At 39.7% G+C, this 12,286-nt stretch overlaps 1 protein-coding gene across 1 annotated transcript in view; it reads right to left on the bottom strand.

Annotated features, from left to right (window-relative positions):
* Positions 1–7,485, bottom strand: part of GSTCD (glutathione S-transferase C-terminal domain containing) — a gene marked incomplete at both ends in the record, with an annotated part of 53,292 nt that extends 45,807 nt beyond the window's left edge. The window contains 3 exons of the mRNA XM_084262897.1: positions 193–447; positions 4,841–5,302; positions 7,075–7,485. Of these exons, the coding sequence (XP_084119023.1) occupies positions 193–447; positions 4,841–5,302; positions 7,075–7,485 (1,128 nt within the window). The remainder of the gene's footprint in view (positions 1–192; positions 448–4,840; positions 5,303–7,074) is intronic.
* Positions 7,486–12,286: the final 4,801 nt, after the last annotated feature.

The raw sequence follows: 12,286 nt of genomic DNA, 5'->3' as shown, positions 1-12,286 counted from the left end.
ATCAATCAAATATCACAACAGAACAAAAAATTAAAATCACTTTCAAATCAGTGCAGATCAGAGAGAAAATAGGCAAAAGGTAACCTTTTTAAGACTGTCAGACTTAGCTTCTGTAATTCTAATAAGTTTCACCTATTCCAAATCAAGCAGAATATCACTATCAAAAATAACTCATTAAAAACCTTAAATTACCATTAATTTAGTCATAGTTGGCCTTGGACCACCTATAAAATGACTGTCATCATTCTCCTCTTCTATTTCATCTGGAATTGAAGAGAAGTCTTGTAGCTGTTCCTCTGAAGCAGATGTCAACTCTGGAAGCTGGAGAAGCTCCATATTGCATTTGCCAGCAGCTTTCTTTACTCCGGGTACTTCTTGGACTCTTCGATACCAACTGGATATCAGAGGCAAATTTACCAGATTTTTGCCTTGGTTTTTGCTGGAAACCTAGAAAAATAAAAGTTACTTGCTACTGAAAATTCCTTCCTACAAGCCACAACAGAAAAGACCTCAGCTCCATGCCAAGAATGCTTAACCACAACATGATGGAAATGCAAAAAGCTACCCAGTTAAGAGCTCAGACCCACAGGTGGAATTACTAGTTGGCCATTTATACTTCACCTGCAGCTCCCTTCTGCTTAATAGGATGAAAAGATTTCCATGACCAATACTAATAATAATTTCAGTCAGTAACAGGCAATCACAATTTAAATAATATTAAGTATCTGTTATTTCCTAACAAGGGAATGATTCATTTAGGTTGCTAATCACAGAAAAGAAACAAACAGAAGCCCCAAAACCAAACCAAGCCACCAAAAATACCCTGTAATTTGAATTAAATGCTGAACTCTAAGCAAAACATCATGGTACCTGGAGACAGCTCTTTCCCATAGGCACCCCTCAGTACTTAAAAGCTCATCCATTGACAGCTCTTTTGCCGGCAATTGTAAGCCTGAAATACCTTTGGATATGTGGTAACAGCAAAACAGGCACAGGCATGCATTGTCCCTGGTCTTTGCACCACATCTGACTTTTTTTTTTTTTTAATTAGCACTTAACCCAAAACTTTTTTTTTTTTAGATCATGTCTTTACTCAAAAGATTTTTACCACCTAAACTTCATATTTTTAAATAAAAATGGTAACTGCATATTTCTTTTTTGAATTAGGTATACATGATGGTAAGATGAAGCTGCCTTCAATAGAAATGAGAATTTCAAGTGTTAATTTTTTTTTTTAAAGTTCTCAAGAATACAATGCATGTATTACAAAAAACATACATCGGGTTGGACCCGATGATCTCTCCAGGTCCCTTCCAACCCCTACGATTCTGTGATCATATTTTTACATTAAAATCAACTAATTTTAGAAAGGATGCATTTAGTAAGCTTAAGTAATTTTTGGTTACATTCACGAACGTTTTTGAACAGTGAAGATCATCCTCTTACAGGAGAGTTTGCGAAGACTTCATTCTTAGGGACACTCAAACCTGACTGGACACAACCCTGGGCTTTAGATAGTCTGAGCAGGGGGCGTTAGACAATATGATTTCCAGATGTGCCCTCCAACTCTGATGCCCTGACTGCTGTAAGCAGAAAATTTTAAATTGTGATTACAGGAAAAGCAGAAAAATGCCACGTGCTCCTCCAAGTATCTGTCCTCAATGTGGAAACAAAAACTGGTAAAGAACACTTGAAATGACACAAAATTTCAAGCAGCTTTCCTGCAATGCTGTATTTGTAAAGTTCTTAGGGCAATCACAAGTAATTAGTAATAGCTAGGAGCACAAAAAGGAGGATGAACTACGTAATTTTAGTATCTAATTCAATATCCTAATAGTAACACAAGCAGAAACACATTAATTCAGTTAAGGAAGAAGTCTTTTGGAAAGCAATTCTAAGAGGCACTGTTACACATGACAACAAGTGTTCTAAATTGTATTTTAAAAAGCAAATAGTGGTTTCTCCCAGATGGAGAACAGAGCTTTTGTTATTCTTCTATTAATTTTAAACAGTAACAACTAATAGAAAGTGTAACAAAGTTAACCTCAGAAAGATAACAGAAATGGAATGCAGTAATGAAAAACAACGCTTCAGCTTCATTATCTTACTTTTGGTAATTACAATTACAATCAACTAGTCAGGTCTTGTACTTATCGTATGATACTTTCCAGACACATAGCCATTGAAGCCTTTGTTATTATTCACACCCTTAAAGCAAAGTACAAGTGCAACTATAATGATTGTTTTTAATGCAATCCAGGAAGTCCAGTGATAAATAATATTTTAGTACAGAATTAAACTCTGACACTTCCATCAACAAGAGCAGTTTCATCCCATTGCCTGCAAGCTTTCGGGAGCAAGTTACTAAATTTTCACGATAGCTGTTGGAATCAAGGTATAATTACTTAGAAAATGATCACTCACATGAGAACAGAAAGCAACATTACACCAGAGCTCTTATAATTTAGATAAAAATGAAATTAAAAGCCAGTTTTTAAGGACAAACTTTGGAGTGAATGTATTATATAATATCTTAAGCTGCAGACCACCTGGTCTCAAGTGTCACACATGAAAAGCAAATAAATACAATATTCTCAACTGTTAACTGTACATCTACAAAATTATTTCAATTGGACCACTACAATAAATTAAGCATCTGATCCAAGAATCTTCTCATGCCTACCATCTGTAAATCAAATATTGCTATTAAAAAATGACACTTTTCCTATTTACTAAGGCCTTGGAAAAATAAAGACTAAAATACATTAAGGTTTTTAAAATAGCATTTCTTTGATATAATTTCTTTAGTATTAGGGTGACAGAGCACTGGAATAGGCTGGCCAGGGAAGTGGTGGAGTCTCCTTCTCTGGAAATATTCAAGACCCGTCTGGACGCCTATCTGTGCAATATGAGCTGGGGAGCTGCTTTGGCAGGGGGGTTGGACCCGATGATCTCTCGAGGTCCCTTCCAACCACTATGATTCTGTGATTCTACAGTTCTATGATCCATACAGAAGTTGATGTTATTCTTCAGTTATGTGATTTGCAAAACAAAGCAAAGATAAATTAATAAACATTTCTGTAAAATAACTCATGATCATAATTCAAATGTAGTCACATTAACCTATTCCTGGACTCTAGTGGTGCTTTCATAATTCAGAAATACACTGAGAACGATGATCTTGGTTCAAGAAGTTATAAATTGGACATTTGTCACATACTACTGTTCACTAGTAATTATCTTGATTTCAGAGATTGTTTCTCGGAATCTAACACATCTCCAGGAATTCCATTTGTTTTCAAACACCATAAGGCAAATTTGGCAACACAACATCAAAATGCAAATACCAACTTCACTCAGAGCCCTGGCAACAGACACCAGCTATCAATCTCAGAGTAACTGCAGGAATACTGGAAGCAGGCAAACTCATTGTATCTTTTTATTGTCATGGGAAATAAAGACACAGATGTCATTTCCTTAATTCTTTTCTGTGTATGCATCCTCATAAAACTAAGTACACAGATTTTGCTGAGCAAGACTCTTACAGTGTCTTGCCATAGAAGTTTTTCACATTGTAAAACTGGTTTTGAAACTGAGCTCAAGTCACTTGCACTACTAAGCCCTACCTCATCCAGGAGCGAGAAAAGAGTAGAGGGAGAAAGCAGGGCAGAGGGGCAGGCTGGAGGGAGGTTTCTGATTGTCCTGGTCTCAGCAAAAATAGAGTTAATTTTCACAAGGAGTCAGCACAGGTGAGCTGAGCTGGCCAAGGGTGTTTTTGCACACCATGTGATGTCATGCTCCCCATGAAAGGGGACTGGTTGGGGAGAGGTGGGTCAGTGCAGCTCCGACACAGTCTGAGCATCAAATCAGCCATCAGGTCAGTAAAGTGCTTTGTGTTATGACCATTTCTGTATTATGTCATAAGTTCTGCTGTTGTTTCCCCTTCCCATGCTGTGTCGGTAAACTGCCCTTATCCCAACACTATGGTTTGCCTTTGCCTATTCTCCTCCCCATCCTGCCAGGGGAGGGGTGAGCAAGTGCCATGAGGTGCTCAGCTACCAGCCAAGGGTAAACAACAAAGGGCCCTTAAAGTTTCAAGTGTTTATTGAAAAGAATTCCAATTCAGATAATATCCATGAAGCAAAAGTATAACAAACTGGTAGGAATTATTTTTGCCTTGCCCTTTGCCTTGCACACTGAACCCAAAATTTAAATAGGTTCATGCTTATCTACCTTTTTTTCTACACTTATTACAATGTACATTTAAGTGCCCATTTCAAATCTCTCATCCCTTCTAATTTTTTTCAATAATTATACCACTCTCCATTCTCCTTTTAAAATTTGCAATTTATGACAGAATCAACATTCCCAATCTCAAAATATTCCTCAGAGATAAAATGGTCTCATTCCAGTAAATACCCATTGAGTCATGGTCACAGATGTAGTAGACTACATTCAATCAAGATTATAGTTTAATTTTACCTACTTTTGCTTCATGTGTATTAGAATGCACTTTAAGTATATTGTATATTTAAAGTGTTTTCATGGAAGAATTTTCTGAGCAACTTTGTGACAAGATGTTTTAGCATAATAGTTTAACAGTTAACACTGTTTACCAAGTACTGATATGCTATGTGTTTAAAAGTAGCTTCAGTGATCTCACCAATCCCTGGGGTTTTTTTGTACAAAACCAAAGACAAATCTTCTGTTTCAGGTTATATTCACATTACAAATGTCACAATAAATTTTAAGTTCATACATTTTACAACTTCCTGGTTCTTTAAAAAAAAATTAGAAATGCATGTATACTACTTAATATTTACCAAAAAATTTGTCTTACCAAGAACTGATGGATGCATGGCAAAAGCACTATATCTGCCAAAGTGAAATAAAGTCCTTCTGCAAAAACATGGTCCAAAAGCGGAAGGTCAGAGGTTTTTGTTCTCCTGATGTGAGGGGCCTCCCTACTGACTGCATCTGATACTTCCTGGACACGCAGCTTGGAGAAAGCTATGTTCAGTTCCAAACTTGGGAGTGAATGTTGATAGTTTCCTACTGTTCCTCCTTCCTCTGTTGCTTCTTTAGCATGTACAGGCATCGCAGCCTTGGCATCTGCCTTCTGCTGTTGAAGTTTTTGCCTTCGAATTTTGTCATCATTATGCACTCGGACAGGTTCTCCAAGCTTCCTTTCAAGCTGCAAAATGTCAGGAGGAATAGTCTGACAGTGCTCAGGAGACGCTGTCAAAAATCTTTCAACAGCCAGAGGTATGCTGATCTCACAAAGTCGCGTCCACTGGCTAACCTGTCAGAGAAATTTATGTAATTAATTTCTCTACAGAAAGAGAAACAAAATTCAGGGTACCTTTTTTTTCCAGTTTAAGCAAAGAAATTCTAGCTTTAAATACATTCTTTGGTAATCTTAGCATCTTAGATATTCTGTATAATTTTGCAATACCAGAATTAGAAAGCTAAATATATAACAATGAGCAACTATCCAACACAGCATATTTTTATTCCTTATTATTGGCATAAGATTAGGGTGGCTGTGTAACTCTGAAGTAGCAAAGCTGTGACCAATTCACGTATGTCATCTCTACTAAGTGCTGGTACTAAAACCAGATTACACCAAACAGATTTTGAGCACATCTACTTTACAGAAATGCATATTAGTGGTTTTTACTATGCAACATCAAAAAACATTAGACTAAACAATACACCACCTTTTTTTTTTTCATGTTCTTATGCTTGTTCTCTTTTTCTTACTATCTTCAAGGTTTTAAAACTTCTAAACACTTGCCTTATTCAGTTTACTCACTTTGTTTCTGGGGGTCATCAGGGACAATTTCTTTATGCTAATGCTAGATGGACTAACACAGGGAGACATTTCCCCAGACCTGCTACTAACAGGGATGAACTGGGGTAGAAGCACAAAATCAGTGGCAAACATGGATGTAGTGATCATGGAATAGTGTTCAACTCCTCTACTGAGAGGAGTGAATAAAGCAAGTCTAAACAGATGAGCTGCCAGATAAGTAAACTGCTACATACCAAACAGGCAAAAGATCAACTTGAAGGGTAGCAGGGGTTAATGGTTCACACTCTACCTGAAGGTCAGTTTGCAATGGAGCTCTTTAGAGGTCTGTGCTGAGACCTATCGTATTTACTATCTTTACTACTGACTTGGAAGGGGGGATGGAATACACTCACAACAAGGATGACAGTGAGCTGAGCAGAGCAGTCAAACTCCAAGAGCTACCATTCACAGGGGCCGCACAGCCTAGAGAAAAGGCTGGCAGGAACAGATATAAAACTCAAAACATCCTGCACCTAGGATGTACTAGGCCCCTGTAATGGTACAGCTTAGGGTCTGACTACCTGGCCAGGGAGTAGCTCTGCTGAAAAGACCCTGGACCTCCTGGTAAGCATAAGCTAAACATAAACCAGCAGCATGCTTTGGCAGTACTGAAGGCTAACAGTATATAGTGCTCTTGAAATCAAAAACAACAATAAATTAGGTATTCTGTATGTTTACCTCAAACTGCAAAAGCTGTACTTTCTAACTCATTCAAGCTACACTGCTAGACATGAAACAAAGACCTGATCTATTTTTTAATTCAAAGTTAATTCTGTGCTGCTAAAAAGTAGAATCATAGAATCACAGAGGTTGGAAGGGACCTTGAGAGATCATCGGGTCCAATCCCCCTGCCAAAGCAGGTTCCCTAGGACAGGTTCACACAGATAGGCGTCCAGACAGGTCTTCAATATCTCCAGAGAAGGAGACTCCACCTGGGCAGCCTATTCCAGGGCTCTGTCACCCTCACTGTGAGAAAGTTCTTCCACATGTTGGTGAGGAACTTCCTATGCTCCAACTTGCAGCCACTGCAAGTATCATTAAAAGTAATTATTTTTAATCTTTATGGCAAAATACAGATACTTCTCCATTTAGGAAATTTCACTTGCTAATCAAATTAAGTTTCTTACTAAAATAACTTAGTTTACATCAATTTTAAGAGTCAACCTCAGAGTATTTAATTATAAAAAAGGCTACTAATTTATACAAAGAGATGCACTCACTTCAGCACAGGCTTTTAAACAGGTCTTCTTAAAGCCTAAGAGTTCCAAAACATCTTTTTTAGATGGATCTGCCTCATATGTTTTCTGTATTATATGCCTTAAAACAACAGAAAGCCCAGCTCGGCAGAACTTGCCATCTTTCACGACAACAGCAGGTAAAGAGCAGCTCTGCACAACCACTGGAAGCTGACATCTGGAGATTAAATGGACCTCAAGATCACCAACGACGTTTTTTGTCACAAACTCATCATCCACATCTTCACCAGTTGGCACTAAGAAAATTTTGAATAATTTGCAGTCACAGTAGGATAGCAAAAACAGCGAAATAGACGTATGAAGAGGAAAGATACTATCATTTTTCTGATGGGAAAACCCCAAATATAAATGTTCTTCAGCAACACTATCTTTCATCTTCCTCCTGAGCTGATGCTCCTGAAACAGAAATCAAAACACAACATTCATAAAAGAATACAAAGTTTAGAACAAAAAAGAGGGTTTGAAACAGCAAACCTTCCGGTATCTGCTAAAACTGATTTTAACATAAGACACTACTACAGATAAGTGAGCTGCAGGCCCTTCCTGAGAGAAAAGAATGTATTCACATATATACTGTCTCTTCATGTACAAATCATTTATACAAAAGTTATAAGTGTAAAAACAAAACACTTAACATTTTAGCACATTTCTGACACTAAACAAAACATGCAAAACAAGCAAAAATATTGCCCTTTAAATTCTTTTAGTGTATAAAGATTTTATAGCAAGGCTTTTTTTTTTCCTTCAACCAATGATCTCCCATATATTAGTGAACAAATAAGTTTCTGAGCACATATCCACAACAGTCAGTTTCCTAATGCACACATTTGTCTTTATATAGCTATTACAGAGCATGGGAATATATAAATTCCTATATACAACTATTTCGGCCATGGGAATTTGCTTTGTATTAAAAAATTAATCTAGAGGCTGGCAAAATACTAACTGAACATCACAAGAGTGCATAAAAAGAAAAAAAACCTGTTCAATTCAAGAATGCTACAGGAAGACCTCAAATATAAAACTAATTTAAAGCAGTTAAATACAACAGTAACATAGCTGACATTAATGTCTTCTCATTGTATTAAAACCTTGAATTCATTTTCCTTATAACTTGGCTGAAAATTACATTCTTCCTATTAAACTACTCCACTAGTTTAAAACAAAAAATTGCCCATTAACTTATAAATCACAACACATATTGAACAGCTTTAGACACTAGATGGCACTCTTAAAACAATCATCATAGAAGAAAGCTTTATTATAATAAGAGAAATAAATTTGATTGTTCCTCAGAAAGGCCAGTATGTTTTTTATACTCATATATTAAGTACAAGTGACACTGGAAGAGCAGTCTTTCAAATAACTCTCTAGATTAATGAGGCCTTTGTACACTACAAGAACATGATGTAATTATTTTAAAAGCAAATTTGTATTTTATTACAACAAAAAAATTGCTCTATCTATATTATTGGGTTACTTTTTTTTATGTAGATGTGTACATCAAATTTACTATCTTATATCATCTATCACTGGGCCAAATCAATTGTCCAGCAGCGGAAGAATAAGATCAAGTCCATCTGACATTAACTAAAGATTATAATAATGAGTGAAATATTTTTAAACCATTACATTACATGACTGTTTCAGAACAGTGGCTCAACCTAGTACCACTGTTGTTTTTAATTAATATACCTGCCACACAAAGAATGGTAAAAGGCATAACACTTTCCTAAAAGCTGGTTTATTTGCATAAATCTTGACAGTATATAAGCTGAGACAGATTCAGTAAGTACAGTTCCATGAAAGAAATTATATAGTGAAGGTACTTTTGAGGAGGTTAGTCAAGAAGAGCTAGTCTTACCTGCTAAACCTATACTTACTGGTAACTGAACTCAAATCCTTAATCTTAGTACTTCCTCCAATATGAAATAGTACCCTGCTATGCATTTAGGTTGGTTTTATTTTCCACAGGAACCCAGAGAGCATACAATCCCATCTTTTCCTGGCCACTCTAGCCATTCAGAAATACACATTCACCTTAGAAACCATTTCATCCCTGAGTTTCTTCTAGTTGACCTTACTGGACATAATGAGATTGTTTGGTAGTTACCATGCTACATAGAACTGTTAAACATTTTGGTAAATTCTGAAGAGGATTCTATTTCCAAAGTATATTATTCTGTAATTTCCATCTGTTCTTACAAATTATTACAAATCCATCACTCATGCATAACACCAACCTTTTCAGCACACAGGTACTCTCAACAGGTACACCAGCCCTTGTCCATTTTCATACAGAATAGCAGCTCTGAAGCACTGATTCTCCACAGAGGAGAATATATTATTACACTAAAAATAAAGAAATCAATTATTGAAAGTTACCCAGAGTTACTACTGATTACAAAAAATGTCCTACTATGAAAACTGGTAGATTAATTGTCTTCCAGTTGGTTGAACAAAATTACTTCTACCAAGTAGCAAAGGAACAGATAGCAGCCGTCAGTCAGTTCCAGAGACAGGTCTGCTCTGTATTCAAACCAGTAAATGCCACAGCTGACACTATCCTATTAATCCACCTGTCTTCTTGAAGTTTGACTTGAAACTTGTCCTGTCCAATTCAACTATTCTGATCCTTAACTATCTTTATCCAACAACTATCACAAATGGAAACCACACAAACCAGATAAACCAATACTTGGATCTTGCTGAAAAGCAGATTCTGTCCAGAGCTAACCATCCCATTCTCTTAGCAGGGTTAGAAAAGGAGAATATGCATGCAGCCCACTTAATCTACTCACAGTATTTTAAGTTAAAGCCACTTCTCTCGACCATTTTAGGTAAAGCTCTGGATTTTGCACTGAAGCAAAGGTACACCCTTGAAAATACCTCTGCAACACAGACAGCTTGGGGGTGGTTACTAACTTCTTCAAAACTCAAAGCAATTCTTTGTAAACAACCACAGTAATTTACTACTACTCAGCTGCAACTTGGTGAACTATACCAGAGCCTGAACCTAAATGAACTTCTATGAAAAAAGAGAGAACACAGAAGAAGTGACATTCATGATCTACTTACACAGCAGCACTGTGCTCACGCTGTAAAATCAGAACATTTTACAGAACTGAATGAGCAAAAGGTATTTTGGGGAGGGGAGGGAGCAAAGACCCAGACCTTTCTTCCCCCTCAGCCAGAGTAGTAAGTTACTGTCATTCAGTATGTAGTCACAAAAGTACCCATGTAAAGGACATGGTAAAAGTGGGCAACTGCAGGTGATGGGGAGCCCAAGAAATTACTTGTTTTGACAGTGGCTTAGATCTAGATAGCATCAACCGGTCTTATTATCACACACTGAATTAGCTTAGTTCTACACTCTACCCCACAGCCACAAAATCATTTCAGACTGTAACTTAGCTCTTTCTTGTATTCTCCTTCCTCAGGTGAAGCCACCTCACACAGGTGTGTTAGTGCTTAAAATAAGTTTAGATAGTCCATGAGAGGGGGTCTCACTTAAGCCTGTCCAGTAACACAGCGGTCCCTGTATTGGGTGGCTGGCAGCCCTCGAGCACCTGCCTGTAATTAGCTACTTTTGAGCCAAAAAGGACAGAAAAGGTCTCTGGTAACTCTCCACAGAATTGTACAATTCACCTCCACGGAGCACAAAGAACCAGTGAACAAGTCTACAGAGGTAAGCATAACGTTCAGTATGATCTGAAGTTTAGCTGCTCAAACACAGGTAGCTATATTAACCCCAAATAAAAACAGAGTATTTATTCCTTGTTGACAAGAATCTCAGGGCTCTTACTGAAGTTGCAATGTCTGCAACTTGACTTTTTTTTTTTATGTACCTCAAAATTCATTTCTACATTTTTTTTTCTAGATAGGTAGGGGGTTGTTTCTAATGCATTTTTCAAAAGCTAGATTCTTCTTTGGCAAGGCTTTGTGTACACACTACAGTTAAAGCAAAAAATGTTAAATACTGCTCGCTCATAAAACATATATTAGCTATTTAGATTTTATTTTTTTCAAGTACTCATAAACATTTTTAGAAGGGGATTATCCTACCAAGGGGAGGTGAAGGAGAAGGGTTAAGATAATGCAGCTGTTTTGGCAAATCAGACTCTCCCCACATCAGAGGGGGGGCAAACCACAGATGGAAAAAAAAAAGTCAGTATTATGAAAATTTCCTTTTTTAAAGAATCACACAAAAAGTGACAGTATTAACAGCAACAAGTCATCAAGCGTCAGGTGAACGACACGAAGGCTACAAGCGTCTTTCCGCCATCAACCACCACTGGTCTTCACCGACAAGCGCCTCAGCAAGGAGTTTCCAGCCACCCCTCCCTCACAAAACAAGCCACTAACGGCAAAGGGACCAGACCCAGCCGTTCTCCGTCCGGGTGCTCGCTCGGGGAGGGAGCAAAAAGCCGGGGCTCCCCCGGGCTACGCAGGGAGTGCTGAGAGACGCCGCCCTGACCCGCCGGGGGGGCCAGAGACGAGCCCCCGAGCCGCCGCGACCCAGCTCCCCCTGAGGCTGCTCCGGCGAGCGCCGACCTCTCCCCACCGCCACAGCCTGGTCACGGCCAGAAGCGCCGCGAGCCAGCGAGACCCGCCTCTCCCGCAAAGGTGCCGTCCCCCCGCGCGTGAGGCAGGCGCCAACCGCCGCTTACCCCGCCCCTCCCGCAGCGCTCTCCCTGCCCCGCACAGCGGCTCAGCCCAGGCCCGGCTCCACTCGGACCGACAGCTTCCGCCTCCGCTCCGCCCCTTCCTGCGCGCGCCTCGCCGGGCCCCGCACCGGTCTGCACAGAGCGCGTACCCGGAACCGCTGCCGTTGGGCCCTGGTTGCGCGGGGGGACCGGCGCGGTGGCTATCCCTGCGCACCCCCTCCACTCCGGTAAGAGCGCCGTGGCGACTGCGAGGGCAGACACGGCTTCGCCGGGAAGAGGGGAGCTCACGCGCCCTTGGCGGCTGCTGCCCCCGGTCCTCGGGCGGGGCGAGCGCTGAGTCTCCCCGTGGTGCGGGGAGGGCGCGGGCGGAGCCGGTGTGGCGGGAAGGCGGCCGCGTTGGCCCTGTGGGCGCTGGTGCCCCTCCTGCTGGCGTCTGATAGAACGGTTCCTCCTGGGCGCACGGGCACCCTTGGGGCCGTGGCCTTGAGGAAATCGGGACACGGCGGTAA

This window comes from Gallinula chloropus (assembly GCF_964237585.1).
Source record: "Gallinula chloropus genome assembly, chromosome: 4".
NCBI lineage: Eukaryota > Metazoa > Chordata > Aves > Gruiformes > Rallidae > Gallinula > Gallinula chloropus.
Note: the sequence above shows the minus strand (reverse complement) of the source record. Positions and strands in the feature narration are given on the sequence as shown.